This window comes from Ursus arctos, unplaced genomic scaffold, assembly GCF_023065955.2.
Source record: "Ursus arctos isolate Adak ecotype North America unplaced genomic scaffold, UrsArc2.0 scaffold_20, whole genome shotgun sequence".
In the NCBI taxonomy this organism is placed as follows: Eukaryota; Metazoa; Chordata; class Mammalia; order Carnivora; family Ursidae; genus Ursus; species Ursus arctos.
Genome location: NW_026622875.1, coordinates 17,372,931 through 17,397,709, shown reverse-complemented (window position 1 = coordinate 17,397,709; position 24,779 = coordinate 17,372,931). Strand labels below are relative to the sequence as shown.

General features: G+C 35.5%; 1 protein-coding gene across 13 annotated transcripts in view; it reads right to left on the bottom strand.

Moving 5' to 3' along the window:
• Positions 1–2,043: 2,043 nt before the first annotated feature.
• Positions 2,044–24,779, bottom strand: part of LOC113254033 (phospholipid scramblase 1) — a 28,918-nt gene continuing 6,182 nt past the window's right edge. For 6 of the 13 annotated variants that reach the window (XM_057315790.1, XM_057315789.1, XM_057315788.1 and 3 more), the window contains 7 exons: positions 23,732–23,812; positions 19,223–19,467; positions 17,548–17,590; positions 14,660–14,880; positions 13,067–13,228; positions 4,993–5,154; positions 2,044–2,577 (listed from right to left, as the gene is read on the bottom strand). In XM_057315790.1, coding sequence (XP_057171773.1) covers positions 2,539–2,577; positions 4,993–5,154; positions 13,067–13,228; positions 14,660–14,880; positions 17,548–17,590; positions 19,223–19,467; positions 23,732–23,812 — 953 coding nt within the window. In that variant the 3' untranslated portion in view covers positions 2,044–2,538. Of the gene's footprint in view, positions 2,578–4,992; positions 5,155–13,066; positions 13,229–14,659; positions 14,881–17,547; positions 17,591–19,222; positions 19,468–23,731; positions 23,819–24,779 lie in introns of those variants that run through there. The other 7 variants (XM_057315783.1, XM_057315782.1, XM_057315781.1 and 4 more) reach the window with 2 other exon arrangements.

Here is a 24,779-nt window from a genome sequence, read left to right as displayed (position 1 = left end):
TTATTGATATTGGAGTGCTTATTTATGTAAAATAAAATTAGGTATCTCTCACACTATGCCAAAAAAAAAAAAAAATCAGTTCCAAGTGGATTAATGACCTATGAAATACAAACCTGCAAAACAAAAACAAACACCCCAAAAATGCAAACCATGAAAAACAATAGATAAATATGGCTATTTAAATTTCTGCATAGGGTGCCTGGGTGGCTCTGTGGGTTAAGTGTCTGCCTTCAGCTCAGTTCATGATCTCAAGGTCCTGGGATCAAGCCCTGCTGCAGGCTGCCTGCTCAGCAGGGAGTCTACTTCTCCCTCCCCCACACCCCATCCCCTCCTCTCTCTCTCTCTTCCTCTCAAATATATAAATAACATCCTTAAAAAAATAAATTTCTGCACAAAAAAAGACATCACAAATAATATGAAAGAAAATCCACAATCTGGGAGAAAATACATGCAAAGCATATAACTTATAAAAGATTAGTAATCTGAAAAAGACATGCAAATCAATAGGAAAAAAGATAAACCAACCAACGGAAAAAAAAGATCCAAGTATGTAAAAAGGTAATTTGTATTAGAGGAAATATGAACATCCAACAAACAAATGAAAATATGTTCAACCTCACTAGAAATCTCAGAAATGCAAATTAAAACAATGAGATTCCTTCTAAAAATATCAGTTGACAAAAACTGACAATATCAAGATGTGGTGGGTATGTAAAGCAATAGCAATGTTCATATGCTGCTGTTGAAACAATAAATTAGTATAACTGATTTGGAGAGCAATGTTACAATATCTCATGATAATGAAGATGCTCATACTTTTGGAACTACCAATTCCAATAATAGGAATAGCTTCAGAGAACATCTTCCATGTGCATATAAGGAGACATGCATAGAAATATTCTGTAACATTGATGATAGAGAAAAGTTAGTGTATTAGGATGGTGGAAGAGGAATGTGGTGGGAGGGAGGAGAGATTTTAAGGAAATTGGCTCACATGATTTTAGAGGCTGGCAAATCCAAAATCTGTAGGGTAGGTCAACAGATTTGAGACCCAGGGAAGAGATGATACTGCAGTCTGAGTCTGAAAGGAGTATTTGGCAGAATTCTCTTTCCTTTGAGGGAGGTCAATCATTTTAAATTAAAGTCTTCAACTGATAAGATGTGGCCCACTGATGTTATGGAGGGTAACTGGCTTTAGTCAAAGTCTAGTTTAAATGCTAATCTCATCTAATAAATGCCTTCACAGAATCATGTAGAATGTTTGACCAAATATCTGGGTACCTAGGCCTACCCAAGTTAACATAATATTAACTATCATAGTTAGCGACAACCAAAATGCCCATCCAGAACAGAATAGGTAAATACATGGTATTATATTCATAAAACTGAATACTATATATAACCATAAAAATGTGCAAACCAGAGATACAAATATCAACATGGGCAAGGTACAAAAGAAAAAACAGTGAATGAAAAATTTCAGTTGCAGAAGGTATATATAGTATGATGCCATTTATATCCTATTAAAGCATATGAAAAGTAAAACTGTATGTTATTTATGGATATTTATATGGAATATATACATATATGTAAATATATACATATATACACATGTTTAATATATATCCACACACAACAGGAAGCATAATGGCCCCCCAAAATATCCATGTTCTAAAGCCCATGTTATGTTACATAGCAAGGATGAATTAGGTTGCAGATAGAATTAAAGTTGCTAATCAAGTAACCTTAGAATAGGGACATTATCCCTGATTATCCAGGATGGCCCAAAGTTATCCCCAGGGTCCTTTAAATGTGGGAGAGAAAGCAGAATTGGAGTCAGAGAAATGTTACAATGGAAGCACTTGCTGGTTTTAGAGATGGAGAGAAGCTATAAGTCAAGGAATATAGGTGGCCTGTGAAGATGGAAAAGGCAAGGAAAAGGATTGTACGCTAGAGCCTCCAAGAAGAATGAAACTCTTTTAATATCTTGATTTTAATTTGGTATGTTAGTCTAGGGTACCATAAGAAAATATCACAGACTAGAAGGCTTAAACACAGAAATTTATTTTCTCACAGTACTCAGGGTTCAAGTTCAAGATCCAGGTGCCAGCATGACTGGTTTCAGATGAGAGCTTCCTTTATGACTTCTAGATGCCCCCTTTTGTATGTTCTCACAAGGCCTTTCCCTGATTTGTGTGCATGAAGAGAAGACACTAGTCCTATCAGATCAGGGCCACATCATTCACACTCATTTAAACTTAATTATTTCCTTAGAGTGATTAAGTTACACTGATATTAGGGCTTCAACATATGAATTTTGTGGAAACATTAATAAGTAAGTGATATAAAAAATAAACTCATAATTTGAAAAGTCATATGTAACCGGAGCCTCAGGCATCACACTATAATTCACATGTGCTATAAGTCATTTCGATAAAGAAAAAAAAACAGTGAGCTTTTCTTTTCTATAGTCCCAATCAATACACAGACTTCAAACTTTCTGAGGAGACTTTCATTAATCCACTACCATGTTCCTTTTTATTCTCCGTTTCCTTTCTTTTCAAAAAACATGAAGTCCTAGATAAAAACAAAAATACAGAAATGAGTTTTCAGCAAACAAGCAGAGATCAACATCTGGGAAAAGTTAATAGCTTTCCAATATAATAGCAAGTAAATCCTGTAATTCTATTCACTTACTGATTACCTGCATGAATTTAATTTATTCTCTGGTAATTTTCCTAAATTTCACTTTTTCTCATGCCACTCAGAATATTCCTCTTTTTGATCTTCCTTCCTTATCTTTTTGTACTCCTTCTCTAGTAATACAACTTTTCTGAAGACTGGAATTCAATGTACAACTTTCAGATTTTTTCAGAATGACAGCCATCTGAGAGGGTAGCAAGGATTTTAGATTTTTGGGGGCCCAGTTTTATTATTTCTCTTGCAAACTTGTCCATTGTGTCCCCAATTTGTCTCACTATATCAGTGTCTAACCAGACCCTCTTCCCTATGACTTCCATCAACTCCTATGGATTTTCTCTCACATCTATCATTTTCCTTTATCTGTTCACAAAGAAATAATTTAATCCTTATCATCATTCACTTGCAATTGCACTATTGTAATTACCTCTCATCAATCCATTTCTTACATAGTCACCAGAATTTATCTTTCTGAGATTTGGATTTATAACTATTTTATTTTACCTAGTTTAAAACCAACCAATTAACTAAATAATTTTCAGTATCTTCCTCATGTCTACAAGATGTTGTCCAAGCTTTAGAAGTCCTTTAGAAGAGGCCCAATGTACACTATAGTCATTTCCTAATAACCCCAACACAACTCCCAATCCTGTTTCTCATCTGTCCAACCCCCGACCCCCGTCCTTGCTTCCCTTTACACACCGTATTTTTGGTTATGGTGTGTGTGTACCTCTGGTCAGTTTCCTAATGTTAAGTTTAATTTTATTTTTCATGTGAAATAAACAGTGAAAACACAGTTTTTAAACCAAACTGTGGTTATACTTAAAACTTTATACAGAAAATATCGAGCCTATCCCAAATTAGATAGAATAACAAAATAAAATCCTAATGGCTACTCACCAAGCTTTAATAATTATTAACATGACCAATCTTGGTTCACTAATTACTCTTTCCCCTAAATCCCCCTGCCTTCACCCTCATTATTTAAAAACAAATCTGTGATATCATACATTTTATACTGAACCACTTCAGTGTGTGCCCCTAAAAATTTGGATTCTTTTGTTTTTATATAAGCCCAATATCATTAGCATATTTTTAAAAACAAATCTGTGATATCATACATTTTATACTGAACCACTTCAGTGTGTGCCCCTAAAAATTTGGATTCTTTTGTTTTTATATAAGCCCAATATCATTAGCATATTTTTAAAAAATAATAATCCATTAATATCATCAAATAGCCAGTCAATGTTCAAATTTCTCTGAATTCCTTCTAAATGTCATTTGTTCAAATCAGTATCTAAATATGGTCTACAAACTGCATTAAGTTGATGTCTCTTAAGTTTCTCTCTCTTTTTATATTATTTTTATCTTTTTATTTTACTGACACTTATTTGTTGAAGTGACTAGATCTTTTTTCTGTATATTATCTCGCTTTTTAGTTTTTTTGGAATTGCGTCCCATGTCAGTGTTTAAGATGGTCATCTAGTGGCTCCAAACCTTTCCTGTATATTGGAATCACCTGACAGCTCTAAACAGCTTGCAGGCTTAGTCCCACCTCCAGAGATTTTGATTTACTATCTGGATGCAATCTTGATATAGGGAGTTTGAAAGCTATCCAGGTGTTTCTATTGAACAGCTAGGGTTGAAACTATTGCTCTGTCCCAGAAGTCCTTGATTTTGGCTGCATATGGAGCCACCTTGGGAGCTATACAAACTTCTAATTCTGAGCTTCTAATTTAGTTAAATTGGGGTACAGCCTGATACTTGGGGTTTTTCAAAGTTCCCTAGCTGATTAAATGTGAAGATAAGTTCAGAATCACTGCTCTATCGCACGTAATTCCTCTCAAATGGCAGTTTGGCTTAATGGCTTGATTGGATGTTTACTCTTATTGCAGTTTGCACTCCTGTATTAGATGATTTAATTTAATAACAAATCAGGACGAAATCTTGTTTTACTGAGTCTATTCCATGTAAGCCCAAATTCAAACTCTTTTTCACAGCACTGATTTCAATTTTTAAATAAAAACCCCAAAGACCAGGGCCCCTCCTTAACACATGAGGTCCTTCTGTTACCATATGAAACTGCATAGACTCTCCAGAGAAACTAGTCACCTGCAAACCCAGAATACCAGAAGAAAATGAAATTTTGGAGCTAGAATTAAATGGGGCCCCTTGGAATAAAACCTATAAATTTAATAAGGTCATTTAAAAATGTACAATTTACTAAACCATTTTCAGAATGATACTAGAGAAACCACCTAAGCCCAAGATTAGCAAGAATAGACTCACAATGAGGAAACATGCACCAAGCATCACAGCTTTCATTTTCACATCAAGGTCTAAAGGGAACTGGATGCCAAAGTTATCAGCATCTGTAAATGCCTCTCTCACGAAACCAGTCCACTGCTTGGAAATCTTGCCAACCACATTTTCTTCATCAAGAGATTTAATCTAAAATGAAAAAAAATACATTCTTAAGGAATTCTAGAAAACTGGTAACAAACTAAAAGTTGAAATAAAATGAAACACTGTATCAAAATTATGTGCAATACTTACATATGAACATTATATCACTCATTAAATGGATGTAGATTCTTGTGCCTACCTTTAGATGCATGAAAAAAGAAACCTGTTTCTTTGCTGCAGAGAACTTATATGAAAGTAGTTTTGCTTAAATATTTAACATCTTCTATTCTACATTAAGATAAGTAATAGGGGCTCCTGGTGGCTCAGTCATTAAGCGTCTGCCTTTGGCTCAGGTCGTGATCCCAGGGTCCTGGAACGGAGCCCCGCATTGGGCTCCCTGCTCCGCTGGGAGCCTGCTTCTTCCTCTCCCACTGCCCCTGCTAGTGTTCCCTCTCTTGCTGGCTGTCTCTCTCTCTCTGTCAAATAAATAAATAAAATCTTTAAAAAAAATAAGATAAGTAATAAATGAATTCCGTTTCTCTAAAACAAAATTTAAGCAGAAAAAGATACAAATATAAAATGTCTCTTTGGTGAAATTTCTAGAAGCCATCAGGAAGGTACTAAATTAATCCTCCATGCTGTAAGAAGCCCAGAGAGTTTATATAAGCTGAGTGTTTAAATGTGATGGGAGTGTTCATTACCACCATCAGTAGGAAAATATGAAATGCAAAGAGCCTGGAAAAGAAGACTGGCAGTTTTGAGTAAAGGAAAATAACCAATAAGTAACTTGATGGGATGCTGCAGGTCAAGGGTTGGGGTAAGACTGAACAGTGGGGTGGATGGACAGTGAACAACAAAAAGAAGGAGGATAGATGATAAAAAGAGCTCCAAAGTAAAATTTTTCTAATTTTACAATTCTGCCTGAGGAAAGCCCAGGGCCATCTTAAAAAGTTGAACATTTTGTGGCTGGACAAATGCACCTCACCAAGTAGGTATGTAGGGGGGGATGAATGTAGCCCACACTGTCCATGGTATGTGCATGCAGAGTTACATCAAACCAGGAAAAGAAGTGTCCTTTTCAAATGTGCACAAGTTACCACAAGTGCTAGCAACACCCACTGAAGTCCTAGCTCAGGTTGAGAACAGCAAGATAAATGTGAGGAAACTTGGGGTGCTGGGTGGCTCAGTTGGTTAAGTGTCTGCCTTCAGCTCAGGTCATGATCCCAGAGTCCTAGATTTGAGTCCTGTGTCGGGATCCATGCTCAGCGGGGAGTCTGCTTGTCCCTCTCCCTCTGTTACTCCCCCTGCTTGTGCTCTCTCTCTCTGTCAAATAATAAATAAAATCTTTTTAAAAATGTGGGGAAACTAAAAACAGTCGACTCATTTTAGTTTGGTATAGGTGGATGGGTTCTTTAAAAATCTGAAATAAACTTCTAATATGACTGTGATAGCATAGATTACCGTTCAGCAAATATTCATGCACTACCCTCCCCCACCAATTGTAGGCCCAGTATATGTCCCTGTACATTGATAGTTAGGGTTGGACATGTGATTTGCTTACCAATGGAATGTTAATAGTTGTGGCATGAGCAGAGGCCTTAAACATGGTTAAGTTGTTTGGCCTGGCTCTTGCTCTCCAGTGATCAGCTACTAGAAATACATGATCCAAGTAGCTGCATTTGCTACAAATCCAGAATGAACATACCCGGAGTAGAACTGAGGCCAACTTACAGCCCAAACCAGAGCCATCTAGCTGAGCCTGGGTATATTCCCCGAGACACAACTGACCTACATATCCAATAGCATGAGAATAAATACCTGTAGTTTTAAGCCACTGAGTTTTAGGGATTATTTGTTATGCAACACTATTGTGGCTAAACAGACCAATACAAATTCCTCTTGCATGCCTGTGTTTCTTGTTTGTTTGTTTTTAAAGATTTATTTACTTATTTGAGAGAGAGTGAGAGAGAGCATGAGCAAGAGGGGCAGAAGGAGAGGGAGAAAGAATCTCAAGCAGACTCCACACTGAGCACAGAGACTGACATGGGTCTGGATCCCAAGACCCTGAGATCGTGATCTGAGCTGAAACCAAGAGTCAGACACTTAACCGACTGCACCACCCAGGCTCCCCTGCATACCTCTATTTTATATGTTAATAGTATGTTTGAAGCTAGTAATAAAACCTTATATTTATTTTTAAATTTAGTCATTTTTTATTTTTGAAGTTTTTTAAATGAAATATACAAAAGATAATTTATAAACCACCATAATCCTACCACTAAATTTAACCAATATTGACATTTCTCCTTTTTATTCCTATAGTAAGAAATTTAAAAATTTACCAAATTTTATGTTAAGTAGAATATGTAATTTTTTATGAAAAGGCTCAGAAATGTGAATAATGATTTACAACTGAAAAGTAAATAGGATTAGATAATTTTTAGCTAAATTCTAGGTATTTAAAAATGGAAAATCTATACAATAAAATGATTGCAACTTCTAGAAATAATAAACTAATATTATATACCTATACATTTATACTGATAATTGATAGTGGTATTCTAAAAATAAATCTATAGGCTCATCTTATAAATATAAATGCAAAAAATTCAAATAGAGGGGCGCCTGGGTGGCACAGCGGTTAAGCGTCTGCCTTCGGCTCAGGGCGTGATCCCGGCGTTATGGGATCGAGCCCCACATCAGGCTCCTCCGCTATGAGCCTGCTTCTTCCTCTCCCACTCCCCCTGCTTGTGTTCCCTCTCTCGCTGGCTGTTTCTATCTCTGTCGAATAAATAAATAAAATCTTTAAAAAAAAATTCAAATAGAACATTAGCACATAGAACCTAGGTAAGTATCAAAAGAATATAGTATAATAAATTGTATAATGCTAGAACATCATATAATTCAAAACATATCAGTATATCAGGTGCTGTAAAAGCATTTTATTTATTTGCTAATTAAGCATTTGTATAACATAAATGCTTTAGAAGTATTAGGTGATATTTTTCCCTCTCGATAGCTTTAGAAATATGTACTATTATTAAACACAATTTTCATATGGAAAAACTGAGGCAAGTAGAGGTTAAATAATTTGTCTAAGCTCACAAGAAGTCACAGGGAGGATTTCAAACCCAGGCACTCTATTTGAGTCTATACTCATGACCATTGTGATACCCCGCTTTTAGATAGTTAGGTATCAATTCTTAATAAAAATCTAGATCAGGGGTCAACAAACAATGATCAGTGGGCCAAATTTAGCCTACCCACCTTTTTTGTAAAAAAAAAAAAAAGTCATATTAGGACACAGTTATATGCAGTATTTATATATTGTCTGTAACTATCTTCATGCTACAATGACAGACTTGAATAGTTGCATACAATGACCGTATGGCCCATAAAGTCTAAAATGTTTTCTATTTCATCTTTTAAAAAATTTTTTTGCTAATTGCTGCTCTAGGTAAAATAGGACTAGAAAAATAATATGAAAAATAATAGCCAATGTCTTTCTAAATTGTGAAACATTTGCTGCTATTTCAATTGAAGTCATCAACTTGGTAGGTATTCTCACAATTGGCATTACTGTTCAGTTTTGCTTCTAAAGTAGACTAGAAAAGAAAATGAGCTAATTGGTAAATAAAAATAAGAAGAGTTAAAATGATTTCATTTTGTTCTGTAATTTTATAACTAGAAAAACCTAGTATAAATAAGCAAAAAATGTTTCTTAAGTTAAATACTAGAATCCAGTCAGAAGACTGGGTAAAGGGTAAACAAATAAATAGCCTTTTTCAATATTAAGAATAAGTACCTAATACATCTATATTCCTTCTTATTGGTGATCATGCCTATAAATTATTTGGGAAAATTTTACCAAAAAAATAAAGATGTTCTATATAAAGAAACCCATATGATCTTATGAAGAATATAAAATTAGATATGAATGAATAAAAAGACATCACGCTTCTGGGATGAGACAGGTTTAGCATCATAAAAATGCTAATTTTTAAAAATGGTATACAGATTTAATATAATACTAATAGGATTCTAACTTCTGAAAAATTGCCTTAATATTCACAGGAAAGGAAAAATCTGATAATAGCAAAAAAATATGATAAAGAAGAATAATAAGTGACTGTTTGGCTATGACTAGATATAGAATACAACATTAAGTTGCCATAATTGAATCATAAGGCACTGTTGTAAGCACAGATAATTAGATCAATGAAACAGAGGAGAATCTAGAAATAGATCCCATTATTTATGAGAATTTAATGTATAGTTTTTCAATTCAGCAAGGAATGAATACTTTACTTAATAAATTGTGATGACACAGCTGTCTAGCCATCTGAAGGAAAAAAATGTTTGATCCTATCTTCTACAAATAAAATTCCTGGTAAGTTAAAGATTTAAATATGAAAAGATTAAAAAAGGAGTAAAAAAAAATAAAGTTGGGAGTAACTTCATAATCAAGACAGGATAATGAGAAGATATTAAAATAGATATATGTGACTATATATGACATATATATGTATATAAATATATGTGTGTGTGTGTGTGTGTGTGTATAAGAAAGGGTAGATTTGTGGAAACTATTTGCAGATCAGAGGACAGATGCAGGGTCAATGTATTCAACATACAAATTACATTTATAAATTGACAAGAAAAAAGTAAACAACCCAATAAAAATACAGGCAATGGATACGAATAGACAATTCAAAGAGAGAAAACACAAGTCGCCAATATATTTAGAGTAAAACGTTCATAATCCCTAATGGTCAGGGAATTATTTATTAGAGATAACCTTCCCCCCTCCCACTTGCTGATTTTAGATTTACTTTTTAGTTTGAAGTTTGCAGTTTAAGTTGTATCTGGGTGTCATTTCTTCTTCTTACTCAGAACTCCTTGTACTTTTTGAATCTGAGAAACCATGGTATCAAGTCTGCATGATTTTTACCCATTTATCTCTTTGAATATTATCTCTTTGAACATTTTTACCCATTTATCTCTTTGAATATTGTCTCTTTGAACATTCTCTGAATTCTGTTTTTCTGTGGCTTCTCTTTGGCACATGCAAGAGTAGTTTATTCTAGCTTTCACATTCCTTTAAATTTTTTTGGCTCCTTCAAATTTATCTTTTCCCACTCTCCTATTTATTTTCCTCATATAGATCATCCAGTTCATTAATCCTCTCTTCACCTGTATCTAATATTCAGCTCAACCAAATGAGGGGTTTCAGCTTAATCCTTCCAATGAGGTTTCATCAATGAGCGTTCCTTATCTCTGGAATTTCTATTTGGTTTGTTTTCAGATCCTCCTGTCCTTTTTTTAATAGTCTCACTTTCCCCTTATGACCTTTAATGTTTCTTCTTTAGCCTCTTTAATGTCTATTTAGATATTTCTTATATGATTGATTGCAGACTGTTCTATTATAAGCAGTTTGTTGGTGGTGAATTAATTCTTAGAACATTATGTGATTTTTGATCTATTCATGTGAATATCAGCTTTTTCTATAGGAACAGAGAGTGTTTTGGTGATCAGTCTTTGGTGATCTCCTTCTAGTGTGCTTTTGCATTCAATTCTGTCATCTGTATCACCATTCAGGATCAATTTCTATGTTATGAGGTTCCTCATCCATAACAGTGGTATGAATTCAGACTTCAGACTCATAGAGGGGACTATAATGTATTAGCAGTTTCATGGATGTCCCCCTCTACCAAAAGTCCTGGAAGGAGACAAATTCCCTTATTGCCTCCATGGGATAAAAAGCCTGCCTGTCTTTCTTCTACTCACCCTTGGGACAACTTCCACCTATATGGTGGATCTATATGACGAAAACATCCCAGACTTTTTCTCTACATACCAAAAATCCAACATAACTCAAATACAAATTATGAGGTTCTCACAAATCAACTTCTCCAAGATTGTTAACCTGGCTAATGGCCTATTATCCATTCAGCTGCTGCTGCTGCTTTTCTTTTCTTTCTTTTCTTTTCTTTTCTTTTCTTTTCTTTTCTTTTCTTTTCTTTCTTTTTTTTTTTTTTAGAGCAACAGAGATGGATTGAGAGAGTGGGGGTGGGAGGACAGGCAGAGGGAGAGAGAGAGAACCTTAAGAGGCTCCATGCCCATGCCCAGTGTGGAGCCCATCGCAGGGCTCAGTCTCACAGCCCTGAGATCATGACCTGAGCCAAAATCAAGAGTTGGATGCTTAACCAACTGAGCCACCCAGGTGCCCCTCATTGAGCTTCTTAAACATCAGATATTACAACAATATGAATCAGAATCATCTCCAAATTTTCTTTCATGGTCAGCTGACTTCAAAGCCATGAATCAGTTCCACTTGGTATACTTATGCAATGTCTCTGAATTATTTCTTCCTTTAGAATGGCTCCTGCTCCTGCTGTGTTCAGGCCATTATCTACTCTGTTTCCATGCCATTAACACTATGATGGAGTCCATGTTCCATAGTTGTTCCTCGTACTGATAATTCCTGCTTTCAAACGTTTCAAACGTTCCTCGTAATGATAATTCCTGCTTTCAAATTCCTAGCCTGCAGAAGATGATTCAAGGAACTACTTTCTCGATTCTGTCAAAGATGTTACCTAGTTAGCACCATTCTGGATGCGCAGGAGAGTAGTTAATTCATTACATATAATAGATGCTTTAAGGCATCCACTGAGAAGGGTTGCTGGGAGATTTCTAAATTCCTTAGCATTAAATATAAAAGTTTCACAGTCCAGTTTCACTTGTTGCACCAGTATTTTCACTTATTTTCTACAAATAAAGTATATGTCAGCAAAAATTCTATTAATATTCCCCGAATACACAGTTACCTCTCAGTCCTCTGGTTCTTTCATAGGAATGATAAACCCTACACAGAGAACTATTATTATACAAAAACTATAAAGTGTTTACACATGCATAGTATATACCCCCTCATTTCCCCCCTTACACTATGTATATGCCTTTGTAAGAGTCTTTAAAAAGTCTCTATTCTATCACGTGTTTTCTTAGAATTGCCTGTGTCTCTCGTTTGACTCTGAAATCACTGAGGGGAAGGTTTCATTTTTATATAACCAGAGTCTAACAGAGGAATTGAAAATCATGATTAGAGGAGCCAGGCAGATAATATAAAGAATGGAGCTGGACAGTGGAAAACTATAGGAAGTCAGGGGACAATGTCAGATTTCATACATCTTATCATAAGGGGGCAGCCCTGCTCGGTTTTAAATTTTTGCCCCTTTTTGTGGAAATGTTGGTCTAGTTTAACATATTTTATGATTTTCCAAAGAGAATCATGAGATCAGGATTAAGTTATAAAATCTCTCTATTTTTATACCTTTGCAACTAAATACTTTGGGCTACAAGGCTAGGCCATCTATGGAAAAATTGCTGTAATGAAATTCCTCCATGTAGTAAATACACAGATAAATTGTGGTTTACAGTGATCGAATTTAACACAAGGATAAAGAGAGGCATAACTGGGAAGTATATCTTACACTATCTTTCTTAAAACTCTCTTTGCATAAGTGAGCTTTTTGTAGGAACTCAAAGACGTCAGAACTTCGAAGAGAATCTAGAGCACTGGCAGCCTGTATTTCAGACTAAGGAAGGATTCACAGGCCTTGGCAATCAGACTTAGATGACGAGGTTCACATTTTATTGTAAATGGGTAATATACGGAGCGTCCATATAGAAACCACCACGTTCAAATGTTGGATGTTTTGCTTATACTTATTTATTTGACTATAGGCTCTGCTCCTCTTTTTTCCATTTAGTATAATCAACACTGATGCTTCATCAGAGCATTAACCACCTCTCTGACCAAAGTTACATATAAAAGCACACTGTCTTCCTCTTGAAATATCAGGCCACACAAATTTATTTTATTTGTAACATCCTCCCAAATTATATTATCATTTTTGAGGAAAGCAAGACCTGTAAACCCTATCACAACTCTTACCTCAAAATCAACATCTGAACAACAGCTGCATAGAAGACATGGAGCAATAATTTTTAGTACATCCTCTCTCCTCTCATTTTGAATTGTAAACCTTGGCAGGCACGGATCCCAGGTCTGAATAACATAACCTACAGGTACACCAGGAGGAGCATAGACTGCTATCTACAAAAGCAAAATAATATATATATACATCATAATAATTATAATGTCTAGTAACAACTCATTTATTGAATACTTTCAAAGTGTCAGACACTGTTTCAAGCACCACTTAATAATTAACACATCCCTACAAGGTTGGTATTATTATCCCTATTTAGAGAGAAAGTAACTGAGGAGCTGAGAAGTGAATTAACTTGTATCAGATTCCCAACTACAAAGAAGAAAAGATGAGGTACAAACTGGGGCAGGCTGCACTGCATTGTCTCCACTCTTAAACTTTGCTCCATTGGCCTTTGTACATTTTTTAATCTCCAGATTTATGAAAAACGTCTAAATTGTTAAGGAACTATTTTCTTAAACTTTTTTAAAACAGTGGTTTAGAGGTAGGAGCACAGCTTTGATCAGTGGTGCAATTTCTAAATATGAGCAGCAATGGTACTAAAATGGAAAGAAAATGAAGCCTGGAATCTTGGCTCTGCTACTTAGCTAGGTGACCTTGAAAGGGCCTCAGTGTGCTCATTAGTAAATGACTTCTTAAGCCCGTTTTTTACAATAGTGTAATACATTTAACGTATGCTTTACATTGTAGAGCATATTCCGTCAAACTCTCAAGTTTTTCCTCAGGTATTCCTGGATAAATATTACTATATCTAACTTAAATGATATGGAAAATAAATAACTCAGCACAAACAACTTCAGTTATCTTTTTAAAATACAATACAGTATTAGATTTCAAATATTCATGTGCTTGTAACTATGTCTGTCATGTTAGCACAGCTCCCTCTATGGAATGACTGAGCGGCCCCGGCAGGGCTGGTCTCAGGCCAATGGAGATATAGGCAAAAATCACCTTCTCTATAAACTCCCTGTGCCCCAGCATCTCCCCTGAGATCCACATTCTCTAGCAGTGGGCTGCCAAGTAAATTAAACAGACACCAGGTCTTTATGGAACTAAAGGTACTCACAACTAGTGTATACCTCTTATAGGGAGCTCAAATACATTCATAATTTTTATGGATATATAAAAAAAAACAGCACTGAAATTTTTCAGAGAGGGCCTCTCTGTGAGGTTGGCCCAAACTGTGAGATGAACACATGTAGGATATTCTCTATGGTATCACTGCTCTGGCTTTGGCTAGGCTTTTCATGTTCATTGTAGGTAAGGGACTAGAACAAGGTGCCCTACCTTCTCAGCTCTACATGAAGATCAAGAAGCCTGGTCTCTGAGATTTCTGATCTCAACTCCACAAGACACACATGGGGCTGTTTATTGTTTTTCACTGCCTTTCTTCTTGGACAATTTACTCTCAAGTGTAAACCAATAGGTTATGGACCAATTTTCCTTTAAATCTCATTTGATTACATAAATTCAATGAAAGGGTAAAAACTATTGCTGAACTACTCTACAAATGACCCTGGTAGTTGCTCACTGACCTCCTGAAGGCAGCAAGGGCAACAACAGCAGTCGCACTTTAGTGGTCTCTCCAGAGTTATAACTTCTCGGCCCATATTATCAAGAATCCTCATGGTAAAAGGCCTAGAAGCCCCACAGCAATTTCGGGTGCAGAAATCCGTATCCTCTGTTGCAAAGTAAATCCTCTGTCCAAAGCTGTTCTTAATTTCATATTTGTTATTAGTTTCAAAACCTGTGAAGGCTACAAACATAAAAGAGGGAATCACTATGACCATTATGCTAAAAGAATATTGAATCTATCCTAAGATACTATAATATGTAGTTATGCCATTTTTAGATGATACTTTAAGTAACACAGGGAGAAAGAAAAGGAAAGGTGTTTAGAGATGATCTAGATGGAGGATAAAAGGGAAAGGGAAAGAAGAAGGAGAGGGTATTAAGGCATAGAGAAATTAAGAGTCCCTATGGGAGACATGGAAAAGAAAACAACTCATACCTTCCTAATTCCATAGACTCATGTCAGAAAGTCAGACTGCTGCTGAGGGATGGTGCAGTGCTGTAGATGGTCTTAGCTGTGCGAGGTGTATGCAGAAAATATCCACTTGCTTGGTATAGTTTTCACATATTCAATTATGTAGGGGAATATAGGATGGTTGCTATGTTTATACTCTATGAAATATGCTATCGAATAAATTGGTTTTTAATATACCACATTCATGGCTTATGTTTTTGCACTGTGTGAGGGAAGGTAATGAGAGGGCTTGCTCTTAATGCCCAGTAGAAAGGGAGAGGGTGAAAATGGAAGGTGAATTAGAACATCACACTGGGCCTGGAGCACCCTTGTTTACCTCAGCAGTAGTTGTTCAGAAGTGGCAGACAGGTATTAGACAATGGGAAGAGGTGCTTGGCAACCAAGGCTGCAACTCTTAGGCTATCTAGACCACTGACATCCTAAGTAAGCTCTGTACTCTAGAGGGGCTAATCTCTTCATGGGGAGACAGAAGTACGCTAAATGCTGATGCCCATGTGATATCTTACCAATGGGCTTCCCATACTGAATCACACATTGCAAACCTCTCCTTGCTTAGAGCCAGAAAGGAACAATTAATGGTCCCACTAGTCTATAGTCCTTGTTAACGTGGGTCATGGGATGTCAGAGCCACCAAAATAATGAATGATTAAAAGATATATATGGGACAAAAAACACTCTCTAATGTCTGTGTGGATACTTTTAGTCAGATAGAGATGTCCTTCATAAATTCTATCATCATGACCTCCCTTAAGTTCCTTTGGTCTGGACTCTCTTTAAAAGAACCACCCCTGACCTCAACATCTGACAGTCACATGTTTTGTGAGAAAAAAATTAAACTGATTCATAACATGGACTCTATTATCTAAGTGTTTCATTAAGTAGCTTAATCTCAAAATTCTTCAGCTAGTTTATCTGTAAAATGAGATCAATGGGTTTACACAATCTGTAGGTTACCTTCTAGTTACTAAAAAAATGAGAATAAAACAAAAGAACTCTATGGTTATCATTACTGTCTATAAGCTTTTGAATTGGGAAGTGTGTAAGTGCCTGTCGTAGACTCGGATGATAAAATAAATGGAGTAATCTTCATCTCTTCATACTATCATAATCTTACAACATACACTTTCATTGAGATGAAAAGAAAACAAGAAAATTAAAGACATTGCTTTTAGAAAACTGAAGAATTAATAACTACTAAATTTGGACTTTATCTTTCATGATTAATACATACATATCTCACAAATATATATAAAACTTATACATTTAAAAACTATAAATGGAGTGCTGTATAACGTACAATGTCTGTTTTGGTTTGGTTTGACTTTATAATGTCAAAAATAAATTTCTTAAAACATTAAAAAACTCAAAGTACAAATTATCAAACAACAAAGAACACCTTTCCAGAGAAAACTTAGTATACACAAACTAACAAAAACAAGAACATTATAAATATCTAACAATGTACATTATAAGCCATTTAAATAAAATAGGCAACAACTATATATTCTAACCACATCTATTGCTCTACTCTTAAAATTCATGTTATAATTTCTACCAGTGGAAAGGGAATTGGCAGAGAGGTGAAGAAGGCCTTAACATATATTCTAAAAGCTAGTTGAGTGTTCATTAAACTCTTTATATCTAGAAGAAAGACACTGTGGTTCATGAATCCATCCAGGTTCTCTTCCCCTGGCAAGAATCCTGAATCATCTAGTGGCTTCCTAAGGTTACCTTGCATCTCAGGAGTGATGTACCCAAGGAAATACTTATTGGCCATTCACATGAGCAGGAGTCCTGTTATAAGAAGCTGGGCTTCCAGGCCTGCTGGTCAGCATTCTCCAACACTGAATTATCCCTGTACCCAAGGTGATAATCTACAGCCCACAGAACAAAGGTCTTACAGGGTTCATGTGAGCTCCTAATAAAAAATGTGGGCAAGAATACTATTTTCCAAAACATACCCATCCAAATTGAAGAAGTTTACTTGCTTTAGAAATGTACTAAGGTCACTGAACTAGTGCATTTGGTTCTGTGTCAATATCAAGATCATCATAGGGTGGGGAGAAAACAGCTGAAGTGATTTCTAGAGAGAAGTGGGAGAAAAAGTAAGTTTTGAATGGTTTCCTTCTAAGTTGGGGTATATACCATGAGGACAAATGCTCAGAGTAATAGTATTTTACCAGCTGACTCCTAATTTCCAGAAATGAGCTACTGATGATTACCATCATTTCATTATCATGAAGAGAGACATTTGTAAATAATCAGATTTAACTGTTCCACATCAGTGAAAGTGCTACATTTGTGGTTGCTTATATGCCTTTATCTGTATAAACATCTTCTCTTTCTAGAAATATGATCAATACGATGAATACATACCTTCCAGAAGCTCAATTTGCTGATGAACCAGTATCTGATCGATCTATTACAGTAAAAAAAAAAAAATTGCACTATATTTCCATGCTTTTTATACCAACCAAATTAATATCAGTGTTTTTATATTATAAGGAATGTATAAAATCAATTATTAATCTTTATCAATATTTAATAATAGCATATCTTACTTCTAAACTTTAATGCCTAAAAAAGTATAAAATTAAGGTTGATGTATCTTTAATCAAAAAAACAATCTATTGAAAGTGTTCACTATTAATGTGGGCAAATTCAGGTCAAATAAAATTGACTTACAGTGGAATCCCTCTAAAAAAATTTTTTTTAAAGTTCCTTCTTGCAAAGACTTAAGAAATATTAAGACTCTGGGGCGCCTGGGTGGCACAGCGGTTGAGCATCTGCCTTCGGCTCAGGGCGTGATCCTGGCGTTGTGGGATCGAGCCCTACATCAGGCTCTTCCGCTGTGAGCCTGCTTCTTCCTCTCCCACTCCCCCTGCTTGTGTTCCCTCTCTCGCTGGCTGTCTCTATCTCTGTCGAATGAATAAATAAATAAAATCTTTAAAAAAAAAAAAGAAATATTAAGACTCTTCATCCATTTAAAGAGCTTCTTTCTAAATCTAAAAAAAAATTCGAAGGGTGCTTGATATCATCTTTTGGAACAGGTAATAACTTCCCCCTATATTCTGTAAGGCCTTGATTTTAAAAAGAATCTGTTTAAGGTATCTGTCAGAGAATGTATGAACTATAAAAGTTCTTACAATACATGCTGCCCAAGTGCGTTGTGGGAAATTAAATGAGTACAGAGTACAAAAGAGCCAATTCATTTACTGAAAACTGGTTGGTTACCACAGGAATATATTTATTTGTTTATTGATCAGACACACAGAATTTTATATTCCTACTCTACCCACCAGATTTCCAACACTGGGCAAATACTAACCCTCACACTGCTAGGATATGGTATCATGCAGTACACTAAAATCCAGGATTTTTTTTTCTTACTGGTGGTGTTAATAATTGGTTCTCCCAAAGAACAAAAAGCATCATAAAATACAGTTTTGTTAATTATAATAAAAAGTGAATCATGTTATACACAAAATGTTAACCCTTTGTTTTTGGTACCACTATACTGACACTCAACACCAAAATTAGTTTAATGTTTCTTTTCACCTTCCAGGAAGTTATTTGGTGTCGGGATTAAAGACAGTGAGATCCAGAACCAAGGTTCTAGAAGTAAGAAGCCATTCCTACTTCTTTAGTGTTTTGGCTCCAAGTCAATTATATAACCTCTCTGGATCTCAGTTTCCTCCTCTGTAAAATGATTATAATTATAACACCTATATAACATAGAGCTTCTACAAGGATTGAATAAGATAATACATGTGTTATACTTAGGAACAAAGTCTGGAAAATAGTGCTTAATAAAGGTTTGCTACTGGCCATTACTGCAGATTATATTAAAAATCATAGAAAACACAATTTCCTAAGACCTTTGTATTTTGCTTTAAAAGTAAACTTGACCTAGAAGAAGTATAGTAATTTGTTAGCGTAAAATGTTGTTTTACCATTTCAAATGTTTGTGAATTAGTCATTTTTAAATTTCATTAAGTAAACTATAAGCACAGTTTTCTTTTTTATGAGTGTGTCATTTATTTGAAATTACCTGACTTAAATATTCCAATCCAGGTGGACAGTCTAATGGAGGTGGTGGTGCGGGCATCCATGGCACCCCTGCAGGCCCACCTGGCTGATTATACACTGGCTGGTGTTGGACAGGAAAGCCTACTGGGCCAGCACCTGAATAACCAGCTGGTGGAATTGGATAGCCACCCTGAGGGCCAGGATAGCCCGCCTGGGGGCCAGGGTAGCCAGCCTGGGGGCCAGGGTAGCCAGTATGTCCTGGAGGTCCTGAAATACAAACAGGTGAAATAATTTGTAACTGCACAGGAAATTTGAAACATGAATTCTTTGGGGATTACTCCTAAAACTATATAAACTGAAACTTCAGCTCAGAAATCCTGTTTCTAGGAAGCTTAAAGTTTATGTTTTTATCTTTCAGCAATTTTTCAATGAAATATTTGTGGTTTCATATCCACTCATATAGGGATTGGGACTGTGAACAGAGTTGGCCCAAGTCTTATCCAATGTTCAAAACTCAGTTGAAAATACTCTTGAAACCTAAGAAAGTAACAGAAAACCAACAATGATCTAGAGTCACCTACATAAAGATTCTGGAATGCCTTAATAGAAAAGAGAGATGGCATTGTGTCAAAGGCCCAAAATAAGGCTTTGAGTCAGCATTTCTAAAACCAAAGCACTCTATAAAAATACGATAATTCTGGAATTGTAGGAAATAGGACCTCCTTTATATATAGAACTAGGGGTGGTTTTGCCCCCTCAAGGAATATCTGGCATGTTTGGAGACATTTTTGGTTGTTTCAGTAGGAGTGGAGGGTGATACTGGCATCTGGTAGATAGAGGCCAGTGATGCTGCTAAATATTTCCTGAAATGCCCCAACAGTAACCCCCCCCCAAAAAAAAAGAATTATCCATCCCAAAATATTATAGTGTTGCTGTTGAGAAACTCTGGTATAGAGGTAAAAGCATGTCGTTAATTCTGGTATTGTCCAGATGCTTATCTGGGTTAACAGTTGGCCTGAACTTTTAACCCATGGCACATTCTTAATCCTAAGACTCCCTACATGAAAAAAAAAAATCCTTTATGATAGTTAGGTTACAAATTTAAATTTCATAATTTAGTGCTCTCAGCACTCTGAAAAATACAATTTGAGAACCAAGGAAAGTAAAAAGTTACAACAGGCAAACTTGTCTTAAGTATTTAACAAGCACAGGAGAGGAAGAAATTTAATAAGAGTATATTCTGAATTCCATGTGAGTCTGTGATTACAATGAAGTTTCATAAGCTTACAGGAATAGTCCACAGAGTAGCAATCCCACAGGAATGGAATATAATTTCAAAGGAATGTGTTTCATAATATTTTAACAGGAAAGGCCATGTAAAACTTATACTTAGTTTATATAATTTATAAATACTTTAAAAAAATCACTGATGCAAAATAAATACACCATTTTTAAAAGATTTAGAAGAGAGACTAAATCTCATACTAATATCTTTTAAATATAGTTTTTATAATTCATTCCTTCTTACAATACATAAATATTTACCAATGTTCTACAATGTGACTGGCTCTGTTCTAGAACTGGAGGACACAGCTATCAACAAGGCAACCTGTCCTCAGGAGCTTATAGGCAACTTTTGGGGAAGAGAAAATAAATCCTTTAAAAAAGATTTCAGATTGAATTCATAGAGAAAATGCATGGTGGAGAGGGAAAGGTATCAACTAGTTACTTTAGATAGAAAAAAAAACTCTGTTGAGATCTAGAATATGAGAAAGAAAAAACTTTGTGTTAAGATCTGAAGAGAAATGTTCAAGAGGAAGGAAAATCAAATGCAAAAACCTTCGACTTTAGGAATGAATTTGGCATGTCTGAGAAAGACAGAAACATCATCACGGAGAGGAAGAGTAGAAACTGTTGTCAGTGAAGAAATAGGAGCCGTGCAACTAGGGAGCCCAATCATAGGGAGTTTAGACTTCATTCTAAGTGTGATTTGAGGATTTTAAGCAGACAAGTGAGTTCCATAATCTGATCTATATCTTACACAATTTTTAGGAGTGCTGAGCACTGGGATTTAAAATGAGAAATGCAGATGCACTCCCTGACTTCACTGCCTAATGGGAAATGTCACTTTATATTTATCCTTTAGTCTAGGGGTCCACAACACGAGTATGATCAGTTGACTAACGAGAGTCGAAGATAAACTCTTCGAAAAAAGAGACCAGATTTTTATGACTATATATGCCAAAAGAAAGTGTTGGAATGGGGAGAGAGAAAAGGAAGGAGTTGGGACAGCTTCCCTGAAGAGCACCTTTCAGCTGAGATCTAAAGGAGACAAAGGAGTTGAGGAGACCAGGGGCACAGGGGAAAAGGTTTCATAGAGAAGCTCTGGGATAGTAACACACGCAGGGTTTCTACTCATCTGTGGAAAGGCCTGTGGACTTGAATATCAGAGAGTCAGGTTTAAGAGACAGTTAAAGAGAATGCAGGGGAACCCCTCAGGTCTAGTGAACCAAATTAAGCATTTGGCCTTTATCCTAAAAGCAACAAAAAGCCACTATGTACACATTGAATACTGTCTGTAATATGAACAGATAAGCATTTTTAAAGATCACTAGCTACAGCTCAAAGATCAGACCACAGGCAAACCAAATGGGGATATATGAGTTAACAGGTTACATTATTAGCATCATTTCAATCTTCTCGAGACTCTTAGGATAGTTGATTATTTCCCTAATCAATGGATTAAACATACAGAATTACCTGAAATTTGGATAATATTTTCATTTGTATGAAGTCCAATTGATTTAATCTGTTATTAGTATAACAGTCAACAAATATTTGTCACTTATTATTTGTAAATCATTGTACTAGGTTTTTTACATATACTCTCATTCAATCGCCAAACAAAACTGATTTGGAAAATATCCCCATTTTATAAGTAAGAATTGTGGCTTAGAGGTATAGCAACTTGTTTGAACCACTGCACAACTATTAAGTATAGAAGCCAGAACTTGAAGCCTGATACAGCTTCTCTATGCCTTTTCCCCACCTGCATAGTGGGGATAATTAATAGTATTTACCTCATAAGATTGAGAATTAAATGAGTTAATCCCACATTATGCACAGTGAGCTCTCAATTTTAAAATATCACTACTGTTAGCATCATTGCCATATTAAGACCTGCACTATATGTGGCCTTGGACTTGAGAAATAAAATTAAGCTATTTTTTCTCACAAACTCTCAAGTCTGATTATAACTGAACTTAATTATGTACCACCTACTTTTAATTAGCTGTGGAGTGGATTAAATCATTTTCCAAGTGCCTTGGATGAATATTACAGCTTGCTAATAATTCTTCAAACAATCACCATATAAGAATTTAGAGCAGTGGTTCTCAGCCCTGGCTGCACATTAGAATTACCTGGGGAATTTAAAGAATTACTAACCCCTGGGTCCCACTACCTGAGCTTCTGCTTTAATTTTCCTGGGATAGTGCCCTGGTACAGTGTTTTTAAGAGCTTCCATGTACTACTTAAGTGCAGGCACTCTTGAGAACTATAACTTTATAGAGATTTTCTAGCTCACATTCTCATAACTGCAAACATCTGCATGAGATCCAGGCTCTACTGGGAAATTTCTGGCTAGACAATTAAACAGGCCATTTAGTTCCCAAGCAGATTGATTTGCTCAGAGTAGAAAACAAAACAGATACACCCTTCTGCCCAAACCTGATACCTTTTGATCCTAAATCCCCAGGATGGTCTCTCAAGATGGTAGTGGTCTGACTACTTGGAAATCTGGGTGCACCATGAACTTTGCCATTTAGTAAAGTTCTAGTAATTTTGATAACTGCATTTGTTTAAATGAAAATCTCTGAAGTCTTCTATTCATTGGTACAAAGGGAAAAATGTACTCTCTAGTATGGAGTGATATGATTCAACTGCTTTTCTTAGATGCAAGGCATTATTCAGGATGTATACAAAAGCAAAGCTTTCATATATGTTATGAAATGAAAATAAGAATTATCCCCAGGCAGCTGCATTTTTATTACCTACAGCTTCCAGTTTTAAGTAGTCATCTCTTTTCTGTGACTCTCACTGTACACAATTACCATCAGCTAATACCTGACTCAAAAATACCCAAAGATAAATCTCTTAAACGTGATTACATGATGACAATTTTCAGAACAGATGAAAAATCAATTAAATCTTTTACTTAAAATGTGTTTTTGGGGGTTTAATTTATGCGCAAACTTTATTTGCTAAATGTAACCTGACTATTTTTTATTGACTCTACTTTACATCTTTACTATCCTGTAGGAGTAAAAATTACTTTTATGATATTTTTGATACTACATGGTCAAGCAAAAAAATCAAGAACTAGGCTGCCAATTTCATTATTGCACTTTTAGTAAAAGACACTACTAAAATACACACACAGAGACAGGCAGACACATACATACATACACCCTTTGGGGAATACTGATAACTGAAAAATTGGGGGGTTTTATTCTTTAAACAAATATTTTACCTTGGAATGCTGCTGAAGGATATTCAGGGGGATATCCAGGTGGTAAATCTGTTCCTGGATAAGAAGCATTCATTTGCCCATCTGCAACTCAGGGAGAGGCAAACATATATCTACTTTAGTAAAACATATGTCAAAAAGAAAAATACATTGTCCTTAGAAAGAAAAATACATTGTCCATAGATAATTTCATTTATATGATCTTGTACTGTACTAAAATTGATAAAGTGAATTCTTCACTTAACAAAAGCTATGTTTGCTATCAGACTTCATTCGCAGTAGAATCCTGTTTCAAAAAAATTCATTTTTGGATAAAATGAGACTGCTGAGTTGCTAGGGCTGAATTTCTAGTTTTCAAATATGCCTAATGAATGTTCACTTCCATATTTTAATTCTGTTGGAATTAGGAAAACAGTATTTTAAAACCACATACAGACAATGAAGAAAGCTATAGGGATTGTAATGGAAACATTATGGATGATTTCAAAGATATCTATAATTACTGCTATAAGAATTATTTTTAAAATATGTAAAATAATGCATACATTTCAATATTTAAATATCCTTTTTATGCTTACTCTGCAACTACCCCAATAAGGTCGAACCATAGGAAATTCCTAATACTTGACTGATTCTGACTTACAGAAATCATAACTGACTGAATTACAATAAACTAACATATTAAACTTTGTTGAATATTTTTAATAGTTCTTCATATTTGTGTTTTCTAGTCACTCATTTAGTAGCCACCCCAGTCAGACAATAAATATTCATTGAGCACCTCCTGTATTGCCTCTGGGTTGAGCTCTGAGACTACACTGCCTCTGTCTTCATGCAACTTATGGTCTAGTGGACATTGCACTGATACCATGTTTCGTTATGACTGGCTCACTATAAGGTCAAAATAGTTTCTTACAGAATGATGAGGGCATGGCATTAATACAGAAGAAAAAGTAAGTCAACTTTCAATCTGATATATTTTCTACATATTTCTTTACCATAGGCCTTCAAAGACCACTCAACTCATGTGGTTTCAGTAGGAAAGCTGGAT